A 26,891-nucleotide genomic window follows, 5' to 3' on the forward strand; every position below is an offset into this window, starting at 1 on the left:
TTTTTGAGTTATACTAATTTGTAAAGTAATAAATATTATAGATTATGAAATCAAATTAACTCTTTTTTTCCTTCGTTTCTATCGAATCGAATCAGATTTGCATGGATATTTTCTCATTTTTTAATTATGCTTATTTGTGAATTAATAAATATTATAGATTATAGATTACTTTTACATGCTTTTTATTTTTTTTATCTTAATTTTTAAAAAAAACTTTGTTTTTATATCCGTTTAAAAAAATACTTTGTTTTATAAACTTGTCTTTAATTGTCATATAACTATTTTTTTTGAACAAATTGTCATATAACTATAATCTCATATTAATAGATAATAAACATCAAATATCAAATGATAGTTATATTTGTATAAAAAATATATATAGAGAAATTCATACATAAATCTTATTCTCACATCCAAACACTCAATCACCTACTTAGGATTCATTTGGTTTATCATATTAGACATAATTGTATAAGTTTATACTACATTATGAATTTATCCATTTTTTTTTGGTAAATAATGACAAAGAACCAAAAAGCTACAGCCTCAAGAACTCTGTACCCATCGCATCAGCCAGTAAAAGAGCACTAACGCTAGTAGGCGGAGTAAGCCAAACCTCCATGCCCATAGCTGTCGTGGCTCCTAACTTAGCCAAGTAATCTGCCGGAGCATTCCCTTCCCGGAGCAAATGGAACCGATGAACCTCCCACTCACGCTGAAGCAACTCTTTGATCCTTCCAATCACCGACGAGTAATGATGAAACACAGAATGCGCATTCGCGAGGAGACCCATAGCTGTTTGGGAATCAGAAGACAGCTCAATCCTCCTATATCCAAGCTGCCAACACAGCTCTAGCCCGCGCAAAATTGCTAACAATTCAGCTTTGAGGGAGTCAGCAATACCAATACCACTCGCAAACCCACCTAACCACGAGCCATCAGCTGCACGAATAAGGCCACCACACCCTGCTTGGCCTGGATTTCCTATGAAACTTCCATCAACATTGAGGGACACGAAACCATCCTGAGGCGCCCGCCAACTGACCCAACGTTGTGGGAGAGACACCCCACTGGTTGCATAGACTTTTCCAATGACAGTAAGTTGTCCCCAAGCTTCTCGGACTATAGCTGCTGCCTCCATCTGCTCCCCTGCAAAAACAAGCTTACAACGATGTTTCCAAATCGTCCAGACAAACACGAGCACCAGCGTTAAACCAAAGCCAGTAAATAACTGCCCCCACTCCTTGACAGTATGAATCATACGAAACTGCTGAGGTAGAACCAACCCGGACAAGTGCCAAACCTGTCTCGCAGTCGTGCAATCCCGCACACAATGGAAGAAAGTTTCAACCATTGTACCGCAGCCAGGGCACACCGCTGAATCAACTAAAGAACGATGATGAAGGAGAGCCTGAGTAGGAACAGAATCATGAACTGCTTGCCAGACAAAAAAACGAATATTCTCCGGAACCGGCAAGTTCCAAACCCACGTCCAACTAGTCATAGGAGCACCACCATGCGGTTGTCGCGAGAGAAGCCAATCATATCCCCCACGAGCACTATACTGACCTTCAAGCTGGTGCTGCCATACAAAGCAGTCTGGTGTTCCATCATCAAGCGTAACATGAATGTGAGAAAGGGTCTGAATAACTTGGTCGGGAAGCATAGTGTACAGCAAGGAGAAATTGCAGGAGCCAGAACCATAAACGTCTCTAACAGAAAGCTGAGTGTCATGAATGCTTACAAAAGGAACCAAATTATAAATCAAACCCAAGGGTGACCAATTAGAATACCAGAACGAAGAAGACCCACATCCAAGTCGAAACACATATCCATCAACCAAGATAGTCCTAGCCCGCATAACCGATCTCCAAAAAGGCGAACCTGCAGAGTTCTGGCACGTTAATATATCTCCATCCACATGGTATCTGGATCTCACAATCTGCACCCAGAATTTATCTTGCTCATGAAGCAAACTCCACAGATGCTTGCCAAGAAGCGCAACATTGTTTAGACGCGCACACCGGATACCCAAACCACCCTGCCGCCTTGGTTTTGCAATTTTCTCCCATGCAACAAGAGGGACACCCCGCCTTGTCTCGCTACCCCAAATGAACCGTCTAGCAATGGAATCAATCTGGTCACAAATAGCTTGAGGGAGCCAATTCAATTGCATAACATATACAGGAATTGCAGATATGACAGAACGAACAAGAGTTACCCTTCCCGGCTTGTTCAATAATTTCCCCTTCCAAGCCGCAAGCCTCTTTGTTATCCTATCCACAATAAACGTAAGACCCTCCTTCTTGACCCTTCCATGAATAATAGGGAATCCTAAATACTTCCCAAGATTGGCAGTGAATGGAATGGACGTAATAGCAACAATTCTCTCCTTGAGCCCTTCCAACACATGAACCGAAGTCATCGCCTTGGACTTTGCCACATTAACTCTCAAACCAGAAGCTCGACAAAATCTCTCCAAGACCCCATGAACCACCCTCACCTGGTCCACTTCTGCCTTAGTGAATAATAACACATCATCGACAAAAAACAAATGTGAAATGGTTGGTCCCCCTTGAGAAATTGCAACTGGCTTCCAATTATTACCACTCACTTCATGTTGGATCATGTGAGCAAGCCGCTCCATACACAGAACAAATAGATAAGGAGATGGAGGGTCCCCTTGCCGGAGTCCCCTTGAAGATCTAAAGGACGGTAGTCGAATCCCATTCCAGAGGATGGAGAGAGAAGCCGACGAGACACAGTGCATAATCAAAGTAGCTATGGAACTAGGAAAACCAAAAGCATTCAAAGTAGCGTTCAAAAACTGCCAGTCCACTCGATCGTAAGCCTTCTCTAGATCAAGTTTGAAGACAATATTCTTATTCTTCGTCCGCTTCTGGTTCATAAAATGCACAATCTCTTGAAGAATAATGGCGTTGTCTGTGGTACCCCTCCCTGGAATAAAACTACTTTGCAGCGGTCCAACTATCTCCTGCATACATGGCCGAAGCCGACAAACAAGCACCTTAGTTATTACCTTATAAATCACGTTGCACAAGCTGATCGGCCTCAACTCCCGGAATGTTGTTGGGACATCCACCTTAGGAATAAGAGCCACAAGCGTTTCTGACACCACCGGGTCAAACGTCCCTGTAGCAAACGCATCCCTCACCAACATCCACACCTTATCGCCTACAATATGCCAATAAGTTTTTAAAGAAAATCACCTGAAAGCCATCCGGGCCTGGTGCTCTAAATGGCTGCATGGATGCTAATGCGTCCCACGCCTCCTCTTTCGTGACTGTTGCGGTCAGACGATCCAAGTGGTTTGACCCAATCCGAGGTAGGGCTGTCCAACAAAAACTAAACCGGCCCAAACCGACCAGCCCGAAGGCCTTTTTGCTCCAGTGGGTCGGTTCGGGTTGTCCACGAGTTAAACGGGTGAGCCTTTTCGGTTTTTTATGGTTTATTTTGGTCGGTTTCGGTTTGGGCTGCTAACCGACCGAACCGACCGAAGTAGTTTAAAAAAAAAAACTACAGCCCAGCCCGTTTGAGTGAGAAAGAAAGAGAAAGTTATGGAAAAAAAAACAAGCCCATTTAAAACAAATAAACCTCACCACTCACGAGCATTACTCTCTCCATCACTCTTCTCTTCCCATCTTCAGCCAACCCTAGCCGCCACTCTCCATCACTCTGCCCTTCCCACAATGAGCGAACCCTAGCCGCCGCCACACTACCCCACTCCACCACCACCGTCGCCGCCATGTCTCTTCTCTTCCTCTCTCATAGATAACCTCTTAGCTATTTTGTTCTCTTCTCTTCTCCCCACTGTTAAGGTAGCCACCACTGATCTTCTCTTCTTCTCGTCACAATACAACCCACGAGACTAGATCTGGAGTTCTGCGACCCCTCCATCTACAGTGGCGCTCAGATCTCTCTCATCAAGGTGTCCATTTTTCCTCTACAGAAAGGTGAAGCTCACAGCAAGGTCAAAGGTTCTTGATCTGCTAGTGTGAACCCTTACGTGCGATTTTCCCGTTGAGGTTCCTCTTCGATTTGTTGTGTTTTTGGGTTTATTTTGCTTCTATTGTATTGAAATGTGAAATATTAATGAAAAAATCATGTTTACTTCTCTGTGCCCTCTTTTCTATAATTGTTGTTTTTCTTTTTCTTCTCAACCCGATTGACCGAACGAATACATCCGAAACCCGACAAGACCGAACCTGAAAAAACCGATCATACTCGCCGGACGGTGGCGGTTCTCTATGTTTGGTGGTTTAAACCGACCAAAACCGACAATATCGGTCCGAACCCGCCCGAACCCGTCCGGTGGACACCCCTAATCCGAGGGCATTCATAACCACTGACAATGGAAGGTTGAACTTGATCCGTCATACAAAACAGTTCCTTGAAAAATTTCACCACTTCATGCTGTAAAATTTGGTCATCTGTGCACTTCTCACCGTTCAGTAGTGTCAAAGCATGAATCTTGTTCCTGCGGCGCCTATTTAAGGTCTGAGTGTGGAAATACTTAGTATTTCTATCACCATAAAGTGCTTGTTGCTCCCTTGACTTTTGAAACCACAAGGTTTCTTCTTGGGCAAGTGTCTGATCAAGCTCCTGCTGTAGCTGATTATGAAGAATAGAAAGGGATGCTGAATCCACCACTTCCAACTTGCGTTGCAAGCCTAGAATGCGAGCCTCCAAATGACGCTTTCTATGCATAATATGCTCAAACACATCCTTATTGAAGATCAAGGAGTGTTCCTGCACCGATTGTAAACTAGATGCAAGCGAGTTACCCGATTCCCAAGCTCCTGACACCACCTGCTCATACTCCGAATGACTGATCCAAGCCGCCTCAAACCGGAATGGTCGCACACCTCGGATACCTGGAAAGCCGCCACAACGAACTAGGACCGGGGTGTGGTCCGAATGCAGTCGCACTAAGTTTTCAGCTACTGCCTCTGGGAAAGACACTCGCCAGCTTTGATCACCCAGGCACCAATCTAATTTTTTCTGCATAATAGGCAGACCTGCTCGTTTCCGCACCCAAGTGAACTTATTACCAATAGTGTGAATGTCTAGCAAATTACAATCTTGTAAAACAGAGGCAAAACGATCAGCCCGGGCCTGGTTGAAGACACCTCCCCTCTGATTCGACCCGAACAAGGAGTCATTAAAATCTCCTACAAGCATCCATGCATGAAGAATTTGACGACGCAGCTGCTTAAGGTAATCCCAACAAAGTAAGCGTGTCGCGGGGATTGGGTTTGCATAGACTCCCGTGCACATCCACGATGCTTGCACCGCCTTAATCTCCACAGTAATAGCTTGCCCAAACACGTCATAAACAGAATAACCGAAGCCACCCTGCTTGGGTACAAGGCACCAAAGCCCTCCAGAATACCCCTGCGCCTCCACAATGTGAAGTGGAACGTAGTCTAGGTGGGCCCAAAATCTCCTCACCTTGTCAAACTGAGTGTGTGTTTCCATGATAAAAACCACTGCGGGTTTGAATCGCATCACGAGACTGCTCAACTGTCTCTTCGTCCCTGCACTAGCAGCACCCCTAACATTCCAGGAGAGCACAACAAAATCCTTGAACTCTATCATGACAAAACGATGTGCTGCTGTGACAAGGGCCATCCCCTAATTGGGGTCCCCATGATCAGGAGGATCAGAGGCTGTTACCCCACTATTCTGAGGTCCCAAGGCAAAATTAAGTTGTCGTACCGCACAAGCAACACCCAGACCTTTGGATAATGCATGGTGTTGATCATTCTGAGTAAACTTTTTCGCTGCCGATACATGCTTGCGCTGCGACTGCTTAGTCGTTGCCGGCTTGACTGGTGTCCCATCTTCTCCTCTCCGGCGCTTGGACGGTGTGTTAACTGCCGCGAGGGCCAAATTAGGCGGTGCTGGAGGCCTCACTGGGTCCACCTTTTGGCCATGAAGACCAGTTTTATTGCTTTTATTCTTAATATTCTCCTTCTTAATGGCTTGACTTTTCTGTTTACCCTTTTCCCCCTCTTTAGCCGAGGGACGTGCATTATTACCTTTTTTGCTCTTCTTGCTTTTAACCACCATCCAATCTCCATGTAACGCAGGCTCATTATTCTCCATAATGATGAGATTGGCCTTAGTTTCAGCAACTTCCAAATCAGATGCTTGTGATGCAGAAACTTCCATACCAATTGCGTGATCTACGGAAATTTCCATAACTGCTCCTTGATTCTTGCCAGGAAGGTCACTGGCTCCATTCTCTACCATCGCAGTAGTGCGCTTCGTCGCCGGCGCTGCGACCACTTTCACAGGCCCTTGCTTTTTAGCATGGGAAGTCGTTGCACCATCATCTCGTGGACCGCAATCCCATCGTACATGACCATAGCACCCACATTGATCACAAATAATATGGAGCCCTTCATACTCGACCCGAAACCAATTGTCCCGGAACCATACCTTCCCCACCACCGGTAAGCTAAGATCAATCTCCACGCATACCCTCGCATACCGACCTCGACTAAATGTCTGCGTGCTCGTGTCCACCTTCACAGGTTTTCCAACTGCTGTGGCCATTGCACGCAGGAAGCTCTCGTCATAAAAAGCTAGATTAAGTCCAGGGAAGTGAATCCACACCATTGTTTTATGGATCGCTGACGCAGTTGCAACAAAATCTGGGGTCCAAGTTGATACCGCCACATAGTGGTTGAAGATCACCCAAGGCCTACCCTGCAGCACCTTCTCTCTGTCCTCCGGACTCACAAATCTCACCATATAGAAACCATGGTCAACATCGAGGATGTCAAAAGCGCCCTGTGGTTTCCATAGAGCATGTAGCTTCTGTTTCATAAGGTTGTAGCCCAGATGCTTACCTAGAAGCTTTACTATAAACGAGTCCTTCCACGGTGAGCTCAACGCCGACAAAACCGAGTCCGCCGCGAACACGCGAGGCAGCAAACGATTTCCATCATCACATTCAATCCTGACAAGCTTATTTGCCAAGAGATCAACCTTCAATCTTTCAGGTACCGGCATGGTGCCTGCCATAACCATGTCTCGAAACGACTTTGGTGTTGGCTTGCTACGTCCCCCTTCCTCTGAGAACTGAATCTGAGGTGGCCTTTCCTTTCCGGAGTTGGCACCGGCGGAGGCCGCCGTCATACTTGATACAGCCTCTCTCTCTCTCTCTCTCTCTCACTCTGTAGAATTTTAAAATTTTTTTCGTTCTCAACTTTTTTAATTTAATTTATCCATTTTAATGTTAAAGTTGTACTGTATATGTTTATCCATCAATCACTCTTATACGTTAAATTGATGGATAATTTAATTCAGTATAGAGAGGTGAGATTAGGCTCTATCAAATTGGTGACATATGAACTACTTGAATATATTTAATCTATTGTCACGCCGCCACCACCACAACCACCCTCCATCACCACCACTATCACAATTGTCACTGCTACAACCGCCATTGTCACATCCACAACCATTGCGATCACCATCTGCCACCGCCACCACCACAACCACCACCAACACTGGCATCACCACCATCATCCTCCACCGCCACCAGTACCACCACCAACACCAAAACCAGCACCTTCTATCCCCACTACCCTACAACATTGTCGTCACCACCCTCAGCCACCGCACTACCGCCACTCTCACCATCACCACGCCATCGCAACTACCGCTACAACCACCACTGTCGTCACCACCACCACCACCTATATAACCACTGTTTGATAAAGTTAACAATTTGATAACATATTAAGTATTTTTAAAAGATTATTTAATAAAATTCATTTAAGCAATATGATAAATGGTTATATGCAGAGTTATCAACATGGTACACATAACACTATTATGATGTTCTAGTCTATTACATTATGTTATGTTCTGCTTGCTTGCTCTGCTTTGTTTTGTTTCATCACTACAAGATAAATTGTTATTACATGCTATCACAAATTGTCGTTAACCACAAAAAACCATCAGGAATTCAAAATTACCAACTACTTCCAAAATTTGTCGGTTATTTACAAACAACTTATAGTCATTACTAGAATATTGACGGTTATAACATAGATATATTTTTTATTAAAAAAGTAACTTCTTATATCATGAATGATATGTTAGTTGAGTTTAATTTCTATCCACCGACGGTATAAAGTTTTTTAACACCAACAACCAATCAGATTTTAAGGATGTGAGAAAATCTCTCTTTTTATTTAATTTCATAAATCTGATTGGTTGACGGTGTAAAAAAACTTTACACTAGTCGGTGCATCATCCTTTTTCTCATGTTAGTTTACCCAAATTATACCAACATGGTATAACACAATTGATAGATAATTAAGCTCCTTAAGCATCTAGTTCAGGGTCGATCCCCGAACAGTACTATAGAGAATGATTTGTTGGGAAAGATATACTCACTTAATGCGATCACCAAGTCTCGAGTATATTCTCATTGATGTCGACTATGCAGATATATCGATAGAGATTAATTTCTATGCACCGACGGTGTAAATAAGTTTTACATCATCATTCAATCACATCCCTCCATTTGGTTATCTCACAATTAATTTTGAATTTAATAATATCTAAAATAGAAAATGAAAGGTTATGATTAAATGATGGTGTAAAACTTTTTACACCGTCAGTGTATAGAAATTAATCTCATATCGATAATGATAAATAGTTCAGAAGAATCATAACGTCAATTTCAGCTTTCCTTTCCATTAGTGCTTTCCATACTATCTTGCTCTTAATAAATATTTAAAGGGTCTCACATATTTAATAAATATGACAGAGAAATGAACACAAACTCCACATGAGGGCAGAGAGAATGGCACGAGGGAATCCTGATGCATGATCCATGTAAAATTGTAAATGATATATTTCGATATCATGTTTTTATATTTTCACTTAAATATGTTTTTTATTCCTTATAAAATAGGACCTTGGGCCCTAGAATTTCATTTCTGGGCTCTGGCTGTTCAGAACTAAGCAGTGAAAACTATTAAAACCACAAATAAAATACTGAGAAGAAAATATATGAATATATAATGTTACATAACTTGTAAAGTCCTTATCTATACTTCAATCAAGTCTGCAATGTCTTGATTATTAACTAGCTTACATAATACCCAAATGCAGGCAAAATTTTGAATAAAAGCGTGATGCCCTATCCTTGGTAACATGAATCATTAGCCCAAATATGAGAATCAATAGAAGGAAATAGAATGAAAAGAAAAATATTATGTAACACTACAAATTGAAGGTGTTCACTGCTTTCACCACTTGGGAATGCTTTCAGCCCTTGTAACTTCCAGCAGATAATATATAAGAAAATGGAAAATGTAATGGTTGTCCTATTCCGAATCCGTGAAACTTTTGCTAGTCAGCCACAATTTCTTCTGAATGATAAAAACAACTTCATCACCATCCTGATCAGAGTCAGAACTGGAATCTGAAGTTGCAACTGCTTCCCAGTGCAAAGCAGTTAAATACTTCTTCACAAAATCAATCACAGGCTGTTTATCCCGGATGATTATGAAACCGGTTGGCCTAAGAATGCGATCCATCTCAATTAATAGATCTTCCGGGCTGCAGCCTTTCTTTTCCAGGTCAGAGAAGACATTCGGCGCATGGAGTAAATCATAAGTCCGGGGGTATGTCGAAAATGCTTCACACCTGTTTTAGATGCATCAAATCAAGACTTAGAAACTTTGAATCAATTGCAATTTCACTCAAAGAGGAACTACAAAAACAAAACATAACAACTGAGTCAAGAACAAACAACAATCCTGAAGAACTTATTTTGTTAAATCACTGAGTTCTCTCAGCCGGAGGGGTATATTAGGATCTCTACAAATTGATGTATCCTCTAGTTTATAAAACCTTTATAAAATCAGCAGTCACAAATGCCTCAAATGTATGGAAATTGGAAAAATATCAAAAGCATTAAATTTATAATTCAAGTAAGCTAGCTTCAATACCAGTCATGAGTACTGCCTATGAGGCCTCTATCATATACAAGCTTAAGAGTGTTCAGTCCATCTTGAGGCACAACGTTCATCACCCAGACATCCTTGTCTCTGAGTGCAGCTGCAAAAGAACCCATGCTTGCTTTCATATCCATAATATTCCTCAATGTGTTTGATGAGATTTTTGGACTCAAGAGATTCCAGTATTTCTCAACTCTTCTTTGCCAAAGTTCCTGTATCATGTGACAAAATTTAAGCCAAAAGTTGGTTTATCTAAATGTATATTACTATTATAAAATAGCTCTATGTTCACAGGGGTGAAAAGTAATTAAAATCATCATCAAGAAATCAATTGTAATTCCATATTACCGTGTCCTTTTCAAACATTTCATTTGAATAGCCAAAGTCAGCTAATCTAGGAGGAGGACTGGTCAATCTTGCAGGCCATGGAGCTAATCCACTACCCTTAGCTCTGTTGACATCTGATAGAATCAACAAAAGTTTCAGTGTGTAAGTTTCATATCCACAGTTCTCTTTAATAATTAAATAAAATAAAAAAGCAGGATTTTAGCAGCTTGGGATACAGGCGACATGCATATAAGGAAATGTAAAGCTTTTATATCTAGCCGCCAGCATAAAGGAAGCCCAGTGCATACGGCTCTCAGGCGTATTTTATCCTACCTTACTTCTGTGTGCAAAGAGGCTGTTTCTACAACTAAGACATTTGACAACAAAGCCACAAGGAAAAAAGAATCATCCTTGCCTCCACCCAGTAGCATAAGATCGAAAATTGTGAACATGCTTTAAATTAATAGATATTAAGGATTTTAGTTAGGTGCATTCAGCAACAAGATCTCATAGCAGGTCACTTGATGCTATAAAACAAGAAGATTGTTTAATGAGAAAAGCAATTGCTGTCATAATGCACAACCTTCAGTTCTTGTAAGCTAATATACCGCTACCAATGAAGAAGTTCATGGACAGTCACAATATGCAACCAACCTCACTTCTCAGGCCCATTTGGTTTACTTGGAGGAAATCAAACAACTCATTGCAAAGTTGCAACTAAAGGGAAAGAACTCTACTTTCCAGAACGGGCCATAGAAAGCATATAGCATAAATAAACATTGACAAATGCACCAGAGGAAAAAACAGCATGCCACTAAAAGACGTATCCATGAGTTGATAAAAAGCGCGGCCCGGTGCACGAAAGCTCCCGCTATGCGCAGGGTCCGGGGAAGGGTCCGACTACGTGGTCGTATGTAGCCTTACCTTGCTTTTTAACACAAGAGGCTGTTTCCAGGACTTGAACTTGTGACCTCAGTCACATGGCGCAACTCAAGGCTCCCCTTCTATGAGTTGAAAGTTATAAAGAAACTGCTAGACGTCATAGAATGCAAAAAGCCAAAAACAATCAAATAAATCTGAGAACAGAGTACTCACGATCACTGTAAGGTGTTATGCAAGCCTCCATATTTACACCCCAAACTGCATCTGGATCTTCATCAGACTGGCAAAGAGGAGGGCGGGTACCAGGTTCTCTTTCCATATAGCAGTCATTTGTCAGAGGTTTTTGCCAGATGACAGTTTGATTCTTTTTTGCAGCTATTCTCCAACACATTCGCCCCACAAGATCACTCATTTCTCTCCATATCCTTAGATCCTCTTCATCCTGAGCATATGCCTCGGGAGATGAATATGCAAAATAACCTCCGGGCCTGAGCACCCGGTCTAGTTCAAGAAGTAGTATTCCATCTCTTTGAAGCCAATCAATTCGACAACGAGAACAATGAGCAAGTTCAAAAGATCTGCTTGGATAAGGGAGTCTCTTAGTTCCCAAGACACCAAGATATGCAGGGATTCCTCTTTCTAAAGCAAATTGAATTTGATTTTGATGCACATCATTCGGTGCCAAGGACATTGCAATGATATCAGATGAAAGAAGATATGCTCCAAAACTTGCAACACCACAACCAACATCAAGCACAGTCCGCAATCTTCCTTCATTGTTTAGATTATTGTTCGAAAAATTAAGCATCTGGGAACGCAAACTGGAGTGTTAAAATAATGATTGATCCACAAAAAGCAAGAAAAGCTAGAGAAACAGAATATATCAACCAACCAGTAACAGAAAATATGGCAGATATTGAAAAGTATAATAACTAATTTAAAGAAAATCTCATATCTTTCAAGGATCCACGTTTCTAAAAGCTTGAACTATTAGGTGGAGACATTTAACGGGTTTTATATCTCTAATACATGCCCTCATACAAGAGCCATTTTGGTGTTGAAGCAAGGAGAAAGCATAGGCCAGTTTTTTACCCTATGATAGAATTTTGTTCCAAATAATTTAGAATGGCGAAGAATATTTGAACTTCCAATCACTTCATAAAATGTAAAAGATCAATTTCTACAGAAGCTTAAGCTAATAGGTGGAGTTTAAATAGTCTGCAATATCTACATCTGTCAATTAAAGATACTGCAGAACAAGATGTGAAGGGCAATAGGCATAGTGGATATTAAATGAAGGTGGAAAGCTGCAAATAAGTTCTCGTAAGTAGTAGTAGCCAATTAGGCAATAGGCATATGGATAGAGCTGGATAAACACAAAATCCCATGGAACTCCCAATCTCACACAAATGTATGTATGTACGTATGAATGTATATATATCTAGATTTCATCTTTCTTACATTTGCAATTGACGCAATGTACTTATCAGCTCCATAGTGAAAATGAGTCCCGCCACCAGGAAATGCTATCTTTTCACCCTTTACAATCATCCAATTCTGGTCAGACTTCTCCTTTGCAAGGTGGGTATGTGGGATATTTGCTTTCCATACCTCATCTCTGCTCTGTGGCCACTTAATAGGGACCTGAGACATCATACAAAAAACAAAAATTTGACTAACATAATACATACGTAATGGAGGATATGTTGAAGATCACATCTATTCTTAGCATCTTCTTCACCTTGTATGCTGGTGGAGGAGGAATCAAGCAATTGTATCGCCTTTCTGCAGGAGGACAATGTCTCTCATAGTGTTCCATCACAGACAGGTCCAGCTTCATCCGCATTTGATAGATAAGGTGTCTATCCAAGCAGGGAATCAACTCAGAATGACGATCATCACAAACCTTCAAAAGCAGAAAGATTGTAATGAGATTGATGATAATCCAAAAGCATAGCTACATTTGGATTCTGTGCATGAACTTGATTGTGTCCACTTGTTTACATTAGGAACTAAGAATTTCATTTACATAATCCAAACAATTTTCTTTCGTTGCTTGATTTGGGTGTGAATTGCGGATAGGAATTAGTTTGCTTCAACTTCTAATTTTCCATTTACTTTTGAGCATCTTCCACGACAAACGTGTACTATTGATCAGAAATTTACTAAACTCTACATGAACTCATGAGTTTGGCAACATGAACTTGAATAAAACACTTCATATGTGTAAAGACTGATCAAACCAAAAAGCAAAACATTAGAGAAAAGAGAAATTATAAGGATGTTGTGTGAAGAAATAGAGTGAATGTGCCCTATGTCTAAGCTTACAAAGTAACTTACAGGGAAACTCTTTGGAACAATATCGTCCCCATCTCCCAGCCTGAAACTTGATGAAGATTCATCTTGCTTTCCATCAGTGTCATCATCTGCACCTAAGTATGATGAACCAAGTCTTCTCAATGATTTACTGCCATATTCAAGAGCAGCTGAACCACTATTATGTGAACCAAAGATGGATCCACCATACACATACAGAAAACCAATGAAAATTGTCACAGCACAAATGGAAGCAACTAAGCGCTTCTTTTGAGATCCATCAGATCTTCCCCTCATCATTTATTAGTTGAAAGCAATACAAATGTAAATTGCAACTTCCACTGTTCAGTAATGAACTACAAAGATCTTGTTTCACCAGACATTCAATGTCAAATTCACCATAAAAAACTCCACTTATTGTCCAGCTCCCTCAGAATACACTGACTTAATGATTAACCTGCAAATATGGGAAACAACAATCAGCAAAATATTCACTATGTTGTTGTTGTTTTGACTTTTGATTAAACCATAAAGCTTAAAGGAACAAAGACTATGAAAGCATACATGAAGTCCATCATTTATTAGACTTTCCCATCATGAAAATGTTCAAACTAAGATGAGGTAAACAGATCCAAATATAGAAACCAATTTCAAACTTCGTCATAAGGAGAACAGATCCATATATAGAAACCACCAACTTAAAACTTCTTTTATTTCCTGGTGGGACAAAGTTCAATGTAAGCAGGGCAACCAATCAGCAAGGCAAGTTTTGTAACAGCACTAACTGCAATCAATTGGCCAAGTGCACCCCAGCTAAAGTAATACATATCATAGTACACAAGGAAACCAGGATTTATAAATGGAAAACTTTCTGCCTAGCCTAATTGGTGATCTAGCATCTACAATCCTAGAGTGTAACTGGAACTTTTGCAATTTAGTCCAACAATAAGTTATAACTCAAACCACAAGATCACTCCAATTTTTAACCAAATTCTTCATGCCAAAAGTCCTAAAGAGGGAAAAATATATACGTGGGAAATAGTAAAAGCAATGATGACAATTATGATAACCATACAGTAAAGGGAGAGTAAATGAGTAAAAATGATGGATCTAAATCATGCCTGCAAACATGATCTAAAGTGACAAGTAAACCAATGGATTTAAATCTAACAACATGGATCATCTTAATGACACAAATTAATCATACAATTAAATGGAACTCTCAGATCTGACCCAATGGGGAAAAAAACACTAGTATTGAAACGGGTAAACACTCTTTAGTAACAAACGCAAAAAACATGGAACCTAAGCTGCATTCAATACATTAGAGGCAGCAATCATCACAACTGCCAATGAAACAAAACAGCCAAATCAAAATACCACAAAATGTTCCGGATCCAACACCCCAGAAAGAAAATGCAAAAAACGAACATATCAAAGGAAGAAGAATGACACAAGAAGCTTACTGGGTTCAGATCAAAATCCAATTGGGTATGAGGAAATGAAATCAAAATCCCAGCTTTGTATAAAAAAAATCAATGAAAACAAGAAGAAGAAGAGCAAGAGGGAAATGAGATGAGATCTCAGAGAGACAGTGTTTGAATATGATAGTGTGTGCGTGAGTGACAGCAGGGCGGTGTGGATTTTAAGGTGGTGTGTGTGAGTGTCCCAACCTTAAAGTGTGCTAGGAACAGTTGCAGTGTCTGTCGACAGCAAATTGACCTGTGATTAAGGGTGGCACTAACAAGAGACTTTTATGGCATTTATCTAGTATATTGTAAGGGGGAAAAACATGATGTGGGTGGTGCTGGTTTTTTACCATTTGGATGAAGTGGGTTGGCACATCTAACAAAACAATCATTGCCATGGCATGGCACACGGCATAGCGTTTTCCAACTCTTACTCTCAGTCGGTGGTGATTGTTTTATGCAACACCATGAAAAGATAAATACTAGTACAATTAGAATATTTATGAATTTTAATTATGTGCCTTGTGAAATTTCAAATGCCGCTATTATGCATTTTCCCAATAAAAAACCACTATTCCAATATTATTATTATAAGACCTGATACTGTTAGATTTAATAATATAAGACCTATAAAAATTTAATACTATATAAGATTTAGTCATAGACTTTATAACTTATTATACCATTTATTGAGGTCAAGCACAGAGTCCGAATACAGTCCGAAGCATAAAAAAAAAGAGTCCGAATACAGAGCCTTGGCTAATTTAATAGCTGAAATAGGTTGGATCAAGTGACTGCTGCAGGATATCAGAATTTCTACTCCAAGAAAATATTGCTTGTGCAATAAATTTTAGGGTTATTGGTCAAATTAGTCTCTGAGTTTATAAGCAAGTTTGATTTTAGTCCATTTGAGGAAAAATGACGTCTAGTGGCGGTCAGTAATTGTAAAAATGACCGCCACTAAACGTCATTTTTCCTTAGAGTGACTAAAATCAATCTCGCTTACAAACTCATGGACTAATTTGACTATTAACCCTAGAGGGAGTTAATGGTCGAATTAACTCAGGGAAGCTTTGTGATTTGTACTCAGAGACTAATTTGACCATTAACCCAACAGATTAAGTTTTTGGTATACCATATCATGCAACCAATTATCCATAAAGCTTAAGCTGTTGGGTAAAGGTCAGATGAATGAGTTTATATTATATTTCTAAACAGTAGGAAGATATCGTTTGGGCAATAGATTTTACCAACACTTCCCTCCCAGTCCCAGCTCTAGAGAGTTCTTTCTACTTCCACCCTTCGAGCTTCTTCCAGACTCGTTCCTTAACAAAATTGAAGGCCTGAGACTTTGATTTACCAATATTGGTTGGAAGTCTAAGTATTTCTCGTAACTTTCCACTACCTTTTCTTCCATTAGTCATATAAGTTCATCAACCCCGAAACTAGGCACATTTTAGTTGTCAAGGTTTATTTTTTTCCTAGAAGCTGCATCATAAGATAGCAGAATATGCAAAATTGGTTAGCTAGCCTCCTATACTTTTGATCTTGCAAATATGATACTATTATCTGTAAACAATAAATGTGAAATACAAGGAGCCCTACAGACAATCGAGATACCATGAATGGAAGAGTCTACAATAGACTTTTCAATCATACACGACAACATCTCTCCACATAAAATAAAAAGATAAGGTGATATGAGGTCACTTAACAAAGCCCTATGTATGGAATAAAATCGTGAGAGGGCTAGCCATTGACCATTATAGGGAACTTCACTTTCGACACATGCACATTGCATAATCAAATCAAGCCAAGACAAAGAGAAACTCATTTGAGACAAAACACTCTCCAACAAAGGCTAAGGTCAAGTTCAAGGGCCATGATCCCCTTTATTCCCAACTTTTTCTTCTTCATATGAGGAACACATTCAAAAGCAATTAAAGCATTATCAGTTATCAGTCTATTAGGCATAAAAGAGCTTTATGTATCATCAACAATATTAGGTTGGATATACTTAAGTCGGTTCAAAATCATTTCTTGTAACCAATTTAAAGATTACATTACAAAGGCTAACAGACCTAAAATGACTAACATGATCCATGCGCTTCAACTTGGGAATGAGCACAATGAGGGTTCAATTATGATCAAAGGTGGGGAAGTAATACCATTAAGGATACTCAAACAAAGTGCAAGGACATCATCCCCAAGACCCCAACCACACGCCAAATTTTTGTATAGGGCTACACTTGATTAGATTCATAAAACTAAATGTTATTAAAGCTCAACATTGAAAATATACAAGGTTAAATATGTTTTTAATCCCGGTAAAATAGGGATGAATTGAATTTGGTCATTCTAAAAAATTCTTGGTTTTTAGTCTCCAACATTATTAAAATATGTGAAGTTCGTCTCATGTTGTACTTTTTGTGGCAATTTTGTGTATTAGCAACGATTTTTAACCACCACAAATTTTTATTATTGGTTTAATGGCGGTTTAAACTGTCACAAATGAACCGAGATTAATTTCACTAATGTCAACAATTAAAAATTATGAATTTTTTAAAAGGGATTAAATCCATTTCACTCATATTTTACCAGTACTAAAAACATATTTAGTCCAAATATATATGTAAAACTTTTGAAAAGAATTAAGGTCCGTACAATAAGTCTTCCTAATAGGACCCAAATTAGTAAATTAAATAACTAGTGAATTGAGAAGTTTTTTTTTTTTATAGGCAATTAGAAATATATTGAATAGAAGTACAAGGGGTACTTCAACCCAATACAAAAGAAGAAAGAGAAGAAAAAGAGGCAAAACCTAATTGAGAAGTAATTACGCATGGCCCTCTGCAAACATGATTTGCCACAGTAAACCCACTACACAGAAATACAGACTTTTTTTAAGGAAATTCTTTCAAGTTGTAACACCCATTAACTTTCACCATTGGAGGAGGAAACATTTCGACACACGTAGGGCGAATGAGCAGCTAGCATTATTTAGTGTTAGCTAGTTGAGAATCCCAATCAAACCCATCAGTTCATCTGAATTGTATCAGTTCATCTCAATTGTATCTATGGCCTCTGCCAAATTATGGGATTTGGGTTTAACACCCCACCCATTAGGCCCCCCGCCCCACCTTGGGGGGCGAAATTACCAGAAAACCAGTTGATTAAAAACGGTAAATGATTACCCGACTCTATAACGGGTAATCATTTACCGATCGTGTTTAAAACATATAAACACGACAGTTTGGGTTTTGAAACCCATTATTTCAAAATCCAAATTTCCCTCCCTCAATCGCATCCTCTCTCAAAGCTCGGTTCCACCACTTCAATCATCTCAAAGGTCGGTTCTAATCATCATCAAAGCTCTCACAAAGACCCATTCCATTACATTCAAAAGGTAAGTTTTGATTTCAATGATTTTCACATTTGAAGTTTGAATTAGGTCAATGGTTGAACACTAGGGTAGTTGATTGATGATTAGAGGTAGGTTTTGTTGTGTTTTGTTGCCTGAAATTCCATGAAACGAGTACGGGCACGAGTGGGGTGCATTTGGGTCTGTTTCTGGGTTTACTGTAATATCGGAAAATCAATTTCCGATATGATAATGGAAAATGATTTTCCGATATGGTAATGGAAAATGATTTTCCGATATGACAGTATGACAGTGCAGACTTCCAAAATTTATTTCCAATATTTAACCATGGCATGTATTTAGCTTCCAGGATTACTTTGCTGATTTGTTGAGAATTGGAAAAGATCAAGATAGATTTGATGTGTTGTGATTAGGAAAGTTGTTTATTGTTTATTGTTTATTGGAAAAGATTAAGCGCTCAAATCATATGCTTCATGTGTTGTAATTAGGAAAGTTGTTTATTGTTTTTGTTTGCTTGTGATGATGGTTGCTTGACCTTAACACAGCTAGAAATTTAATTTAATCACATTCACATGCAAACTAACAACTAATTCTCTATATTTTCCTTTTCCTATGGTTAGTTGCTAAACGATTGATTGGAAATTTCTTGATTAAGTTAAAAAATGACTCAAATGATATGCTCATATGTGAAAATGCTTTACTTATTATGACAAGTATTGTTAAATTTGTTTGTTTTGCACAGATAGCGAGAATGAAGGGCGGGAGGAAGAGGTCACGACATGCTTCTACTAGTGAGGATCCAGCGGATCGACACGAGCGCTTGCATGCTTCTACCAGGCGCGGCGACCATATTGCAGCCACTCAGGCGGTAGAGGCTTCAGCTCCGTCTCCATCCCCATCTGCTACTCCGGTCGAGGCTCCGTTAGCTACCCCGGCTCCATCTGCTACTCCGGTCGGGGCTCCGTCAGCTACCCCCGCTCCATCTGCTACTAGGGCTCCGGCTGAGCTGGACCCTGCTCCGTTGTCTCCGATGGCTGAGTTACCTCGTCAGGAGACATCTTCTTCTGAGCCTAGTGGCGAGGAGTCTTCTTCTTCTTCTGAGCTTAGTGGTGAGGAGGAGGAGCCTCTTATTCTGCAGGAGGAGATTGATGCTGCTGATGTTATGCCAGAGGGCGGTGCAGAGGGCGGTGCGGATGACGACCTCATCCAGAGGGTGGCACCGTTTCCCGGGGGGCCTGAGGATCTGTCGCTTCTTGCGCATTATCCTGACCACAAGGCTCCTTGGACGTGGCAGGCACTTCTTCGCACAGACCCGCGGTACGTGGACCGTCGGACATTGAGGGTGGCCACTGTTGGGGGGAAGGTATGGAACCTCCCCTGTGATGGCGATTCAGAGGCCCACACACATGTGCGACAGCTGCTGCAGCAGACGGGTTTGTATCACCTGCCTTGGTGCGGGTTACCGGAGACAGACCCAGCTGTCGTACTGGCCCTTGTTGAGAGATGGCATGAGGAGACGAGTAGCTTCCACATGCCGTTCGGGGAGATGACTATCACCCTGGACGATGTGTCTGCTCTTCTCCATCTTCCCACAGGGTCGAGGTTCTACACTCCGGGCAGAGGGGAGCGAGACGAGGTTGCAGCACTAACCCAAGGCCAACCGTCCTGACCGGCGGAATGCCCCATTAATGCAGCAATGGATCTATAGCCACAGTTACCATCATCCTCAACATCTGTAATTGTGCCAATATATGGATGGAGAAAGGCTGGAAAGTTACACATGAAATGGCTTGTATCAGACTTCTTCACACGCTTCTTCCTCTTTGCTGGTTGTGAAGACTTTTTTTCCTCTTTAATCTTCTTGTCTGTAAGTTCAAACGCTGAAGGATCACGAGTCAAGGATCCTATTGCTCGACCCTTGGGTTGTTTGCTCTCTTTCAACTTAGGAGTGCGGTTGGACTTTATCCGAAGCTCAGGAGTACATAGTGTACTCCTTTCAGGACAATATATCGCTTGAAGCTTCCTCCTTACCATACTCTGCCCTCCAGTATCCAAAGAATGGAAATAACGTGTCAGTGCCTCAACTTCTGGGTGCATCTCTCCATGGTTTAGTCCGCAAATATCTGAGCTGCCAGTATCTGCAACAGGTACATGCTCCCAACTTAGGCTCTTCCAGAATGGATGAATGGCCTCGTACGGAATCCTCTCATAATCTGCAAGTTCACAGACATGTTACATTGAATCACAAATATAAATAATTGGAAGTAGTTGAGAGGAGAGTGGTTGACCGGTAACCTGCAAGTTGACAACCGCAAGGTAGTCCATGAGTCTCTCTCAATAAGCAATCGCATCTGCCGCCGCAGGCTCCCATTCTTGTCAGTTCAGCATCAATGAGTTTCAGGCATTTGATTGACACAAATCCCCTAATATTTGTGTAGAAAGGGGTCTTGAAAAGGTGATCAATTTTATTCATACTGCGCTCAAACGATGCTACTATCTCAGTGTGGCGATTGGTGGTCAAACTATGCGACGCATTCCATGATGTGGCCAGGTCACCCTTACTGTTCCGCAACATCAACTTCAAGCTGGCATGTGCACCTTCAGCCCTGCAAACCAACAACGCACATGTAAGAATTAATATTGTAATAATCTATGAAATGAAATACATATAACAAGTCATAACATAATTTTTGTACATGTTACTTGTTGTTGTTCCAAAATGCATCACATGATTTGTCCATGCCTTGGCAAATTTCTGCTTGTGGACCAACCATGTAGTAGAACAATAAGTGGCAAATTTCAACTTGTGTTTATGCTTGCACATGTTAAACAATTCAATCCAATGAGCTTCAAATTCTGGAACTGTTTGAGCATCTACCAATTCGGCCCACTTGTCCATAACCTCTTGAGCAAAATCATCCGTGCCAACATACTCTTTGCACTTTGCCAAAACACACTTGTTGATGTGCCACAAGCATAGTAAATGGGTGGTGGTGGGAAGGCTTTGTGAAGCAGCACTCAATAAAGCAAGATCTCTATCCGTCACAATCACTCTAGGCAACCTGGATTGGTCGGAAATCAGAGACTTCATACACTCCAATGCCCAAATGTAGTCCTCTGTGGTCTCACTGCCAATGTAACAGAATGCTATTGAGTATGTTTTATCCGTGGAGGTCAGGCCAACAATCTCGAGCAAGGGTAGTTTGTATTTGCTGGTCTTGTATGTGCAATCCATGATCACTACATATGGGAATGTGTTGAAAAGTTTGACGGCATTCGGATGAGCCCAAAATATATCTCTAATCACTTCCGATCCGGGTTCATTTCGTTCGAAGTGAACATACTTCTCACCGTCCAACTTCTTCAGCAAGTATTGTATCTCTGTCAGTGACCCACGAACGGATTGTCTGAACCGCTTGCAAACACCATAAATTTGTTGGATGGTAGTCAAGTTTGAAGGATCTTTTTCCTTCAAGGACGCCAACATCTTTCTAGGTGGAACCCAAGTCTTAGCCTGATTTATCACGTCCTCCTTCGCCTCACTATTCAGTCTACCAGCGTAATTGTGGCCAACTAGTGACTCAGCTGCGAGATGGATGTGTCTACCGTCCATCACCTTCAACCACCAACCTTTATCATCTTTCGTATGTCGTCCTTTTAGCCTAAAAGGACAACCTGTCTTTTGTGTTGACGTTCCTTCAACAAGATCCGGTTCTCTGTAGGGAATATACGCACCATGCTTCTCACACCCCAGAATGACATATTCTTTTCTTCCCTTCGCACCACTATCAGACTTTGTTGTCACCAAAACAAAATTATTTGCCATAGAAATGTCGCGAACCCATTTCATAAGATCATCTTTCAAAGGGAAACGCTGTTTCAGGATAAACAAGGCATAAGGCATAAAACAAGGCATAAACAAAGCAAACAAAGCATGCAAAAATTTGTGCAATGAGTACCTGATCAGTATGATACAAATGAGAGACATCTATAGATATAATTGGAGGTTCAGCTAGTGATGGTTGCTCCTCTGGATTATCATTTTCCAATCCAGCAGCATGTATCAATTGTGATTCACCAAAGAAAAAGGACTCTGTCATCCCTGGAACAAAAACGGTAAATCAATAACCGACCCTATAACGGTAAATCAAATTCCGGTATAATAACGGTAAATCATAATCCGATACATTAACGGCAATTCATTTACCGATTCGATTCACGATTCAGCAGCCTAAATTACCAACTTAACTAACTAAACTAACTACTTAAACTAACAACTAACTACTTAAACTAACTATAAATAAAGTACCAAAGCTAACACCACTTACCAGAAGTTAAAAGCTTTCCCTTGGTGGTGGTGGTGGTGGAAATGTGGAGATGGTGGTGGTGGTGGGAAGGTGAAATGTGAGGGAGGAGTGGAGTAATGGTAGAATAAGGTAGTTTGGGCGAGTTATGGGGGGCTGGTGGGGGGTTGTTGGAGGGAGGAGTAATGGTGGAGGGGTTGGTGGAGGGAGGAGTAATGGTGAAAAGGTGATCAAACTGCCAGATTACCAATCGGTAAATGATATACCGATATCAATATAAGAATCGGTTAATGATTAACCGATATTGTTCTTCGTGTTCTGGGTAATGGGATAAAGGTGTTCATACTGAGGAACAAAAACGGTAAATCATTTACCGATTGTTATTTTGACATCGGCAAATCATTTACCGATGGGTAGTTTTGGAATAAAAAAAAATGCTGGGGCGCGTAGCCTAAAGGGTGGGGTGCCAAACCCAAATCCCCCAAATTATGAATCACCACATCCTATACAAAAGACATCTCATAATAGTTTCCTTTTATACACACACGCTCATGACTCATGCCTTCAGTAAAGGTTAATTTTTTTTTTGGTTACATTCGGTAAAGGTTAATTAGCAACACTTCATTTTTTTCTGTTATACATAAAAATACTGGATTGTATTATCAAATACCCTAATTTTATGTCCAAAAAAAAACATAATCTGAAAAATAATTTTATAGTTTGAAATTATTAAATTTAATAAATAAATAATATTGTAAAAACGTCAATGGAAAAACAATTCAGATTGTTTTCTTATTAAAAGAGGAAAAGAAACAATTCAGATTTAATAAAGAGAGCACACGTATTTTTGTTATCAGACATATAATTCATTAATTTTTTATGAAATTAAAAATATTAAACAACTAATATATAAAAGTATTGAATAAAAGAAATATAAAAATTACAAAATACAAAAATTATTAAACAAAAGTGTTTAAATATGTCAAACATATGTTAAAAGCTTGCAGGCCGAGGCAAAAAGCACTGGCCACCTTAGTTTTGGTTGGAGACGACTCTAAGTTGTCAGAGCGTAGATCATTTTACAAGACCCGAGGTTTAAAGTTGGTCATGTCAACGCTACGACATTGATTATTCCACCTTGACTTGAATATATATAAGCATCTCAATTCTTCACTCTCCAAACCCTAACTCTTGTCTCCCTCCTATCCCCTGCCACTCATCGTTTGCGCGTCCCTTCTTTTTCACCATCCCTCCTCCTTCCCTTCCCTTCCACCACCCTCACCGTAGGATCCTTCATTCTCATTCGCCATCCTCATCTTCGAATCTTCCCTTCTCCTTATCCTCTGCAACCCTCACTGTCAACCCCTCCTTCTCACACGCTCCTACGCCACCCTCTTCTTCTCCCTTGGCCTCCTTCCTCATCCTCCTTTTCCTCAATTGTCATCCTCTTCTTCCCCCTCGTCCCTCCTTCCTCCTCCTATTGTCACATTTCTTTGAATTAATGTGAAGACAGATGTTGTGTGATAGCAAGCTTGCAAATTTAACAAGTTAGTGATGATAATGACATTATATGTACACAGGTGATAGGCTAGATCATGTAATAAAAGGGGCAATATCACATAGGTGAGAGACTGGAAAATGATCTACTCCCAACTGTCATTCCAAGGTAAATCTTAGAGGTTCCAAAGATCATGTATTCTAAACTTTAGACAGGTGGTCAACTTATGGTTCATCTATAGTGTATGCCACAAGAAAGATCTATACCTCTATTAGAAATGGTACCTAGATTGCCCTTAAATTTTAGAGATAAGGTTCTAATATCACGAGTTGACCCGCAAGTACCACCGAAGTGATCACAATACGACGGTCATGATACCAGTAGCAATCCAAGCGGAAAGTCGAAAAAAATCAGAAAGCCCTAAAAAGGACCTCACAATGATAACATCGAAACCTCATTCTAATCTTATAGCTCTTCAAGACTCGGGAATAAAGCCTAAAATGTGTGTGCAACACTAGTGGTAGAGAAGTGTGTGACAGGAGCATCCAAACCTTTAAAAACACAAACACAAAACTCTGATCCCCCACCTGTAGACAAACAACAAATACAAATGTACAAGAACCAGTATCTCAGCCGACGTCTACCCTAGGGTTTTTCACAACGAAAAAATATATATAAAAGACAAGAAATCAATAGTAGGATAAAGCAATTATATATATATATATATATATATATATATATATATATATAAAAGAGAATGGTTCTTCAAAAACTACCAAGGCCAAAATAGAAAAAATATCCAAGAGCGATTCTATAGGTTCCTTGAACTCGTCCAACGAAATATCCCTTTTTTTCAACTGGTTCCATGCTTATACCATCAAAAAAGGGATTAATTACCCTTATCAAGTCGATGTCATATATAGGGGGAGTATCATATGAGAAAGCATTTCTTATATGAGAAAGATAAGAATGATTTATAGCCATTAGATTAAAATAAATGGCTAGGATTAAAACATACAATTAAAAAATCACGTGCCCACTTTCACTCTTCTTCCCCCAATTTTCTCTCTGTCACTACACAGTGCCTGCTACCCATTCTTCAATCTCACAACCATTATCCCAATTTCCAACTGCAACGGCGACCCAAATTGTTATTGCTTTCTTTCTTCCTAAATGGTATTGATAGAGTATGTAACACCCCGGTTTCTCAACTGAGGAGTCACATTAGTAACCTAACAAAGTCTAAGGACTATTTCGTAATCCTAAGAAAACATAATAATTTTTTCTTCTTTTCAAAACAACTAAACACAGTTTAATACATAACATAGTCTTAATTAAACAACCCGTTCCCGACATATACTAATAGTGTCTTACAATATCATAAGCAGGTTTCCAAAATAAGTACGCACACTTAAACAGTGGCGAAAACAGGGTTTTAGTAACAGAGTTTTCAGATAACGAAGAAGACTCAAAGCATAAACTACTAAGAGGAAACTATACAATTTCTTCCATCCTTGCTCCGCCGGTTACTATCCCTCCTCCATCTCAGCATGGCTAAGCATCGCCAAAAGGCTCTTCATCGCCTAATAGCGTTAAGCGCCCAAATAACAAGTAGCAAATAGAAAGGGTTAACTCCATGCAACTACCACATATAAAAGAGAAAATCATGCTATTCAAATTTAATTACCTAGCATGGTAAATAAACTAGCAACTTAAGTTAATCCAGATATCAATAAACCAATAACTAAAATTCAACAACATAGGGTCAGGTGTTAGTTCCCTATAATGCAACTATATGCTGCTACCAAAATGGATCGATCAAAATCGTCTCTCAAGACGGGACAATCACGCGGGACCACACCCACCTCATCGCCACTTAACGCCACTACGGACGGGACAATCGCGTGGGACCACACCCACCTCATCGCCACTTTAGAACATCTCGGAAGATGGGACAATCCCGCGGGACCACACCCACCTCATTGCCACTTTATAACGCCTCGAAAGACGGGACAATCACGTGGGACCACACCCACCTCATCGCCACTTAAGAACCCAAGCCTATATGCCAAGTCAGTCAGCAACAATGCCCAGCAAATGATCAATTCAGAGTAACCACATGTTATTCCTATTATCAACGAACATAAATCAACTCAATTGCATACCAACTCAGTTCAATGACAGAAACCATTAAACGGCCGAAGCCTCTCAGAAAACGGAGACACACGTCTCAATAAGTTTACTCGGTCGAAGCCTTCAGAAAACATTTTCCCAATTCAGCACAATAATCATAATTCAATGTCAATCAATATAAACATCTTCATCTCAAACGCAGGCAGTGCGATAAAAGCAGGCAAGACTCAAAGACACTATAAAACTGAGTTACCCTTACCTTCGTGAGTAGAAGTTGTGCATGGAAGTTGCGAACCTCGAACAAGGAACCACAACCATCAACACAAGCCCTACTAGAATCAATCAATCTAGTAACACTAATCGAAATCGGAAAGAAAGCTTTAAAGCTTCGGAGTTCCTATATAGGCACGAATTGACAACAGAACTTCGTTCGCTAAAACGCACATAACTCGAGCTACAGAACTCGGAATGACACGAAACCAACGCCAAAACTTCGACAGCGGAAAGGGCTATGCTATGGCTCAGGCCATACTAACCCAAAAATTATTTTTGGACACGGTACAGCTCCAA

At 40.3% G+C, this 26,891-nt stretch overlaps 3 protein-coding genes across 5 annotated transcripts; 1 reads left to right on the forward strand and 2 right to left on the reverse strand.

Moving 5' to 3' along the window:
- Positions 1–5,655: 5,655 nt before the first annotated feature.
- On the reverse strand, positions 5,656–7,167 carry LOC130719683 (uncharacterized). Its single transcript, XM_057570295.1, has one exon. The coding sequence runs from the start codon at positions 7,165–7,167 to the stop codon at positions 5,656–5,658; it is 1,512 nt and encodes a 503-aa protein (XP_057426278.1).
- Positions 7,168–9,040: 1,873 nt separating this feature from the next.
- LOC130717302 (probable methyltransferase PMT3) lies at positions 9,041–15,373 on the reverse strand. 3 transcript variants are annotated; one of them, XM_057567485.1, is made up of 8 exons: positions 15,355–15,373; positions 13,560–13,992; positions 12,961–13,125; positions 12,681–12,863; positions 11,433–12,027; positions 10,359–10,471; positions 10,002–10,222; positions 9,041–9,696 (listed from the first exon to the last, which is right to left on the reverse strand). In XM_057567485.1, the coding sequence occupies exons 2-8, from the start codon at positions 13,833–13,835 to the stop codon at positions 9,375–9,377; spliced, it is 1,875 nt and encodes a 624-aa protein (XP_057423468.1). In that variant the 5' UTR covers positions 13,836–13,992; positions 15,355–15,373; the 3' UTR covers positions 9,041–9,374. The 3 variants fall into 3 exon arrangements, with proteins under 3 accessions (XP_057423468.1, XP_057423467.1, XP_057423466.1); XM_057567484.1 differs by lacking the exon at positions 15,355–15,373 and adding an exon at positions 15,209–15,348; XM_057567483.1 differs by lacking the exon at positions 15,355–15,373 and adding an exon at positions 15,002–15,199.
- Positions 15,374–18,377: 3,004 nt separating this feature from the next.
- Positions 18,378–20,055, forward strand: LOC130719684 (uncharacterized). The gene is made up of 2 exons (XM_057570296.1): positions 18,378–18,410; positions 19,129–20,055. Exon 2 carries the CDS (start codon positions 19,138–19,140, stop codon positions 20,053–20,055), a length of 918 nt encoding a protein of 305 aa, XP_057426279.1. The 5' UTR covers positions 18,378–18,410; positions 19,129–19,137.
- The last annotated feature ends 6,836 nt before the right edge of the window (positions 20,056–26,891 follow it).

The sequence above is a fragment of the Lotus japonicus genome, chromosome 5 (assembly GCF_012489685.1).
Source record: "Lotus japonicus ecotype B-129 chromosome 5, LjGifu_v1.2".
NCBI classification, from domain to species: domain Eukaryota; kingdom Viridiplantae; phylum Streptophyta; class Magnoliopsida; order Fabales; family Fabaceae; genus Lotus; species Lotus japonicus.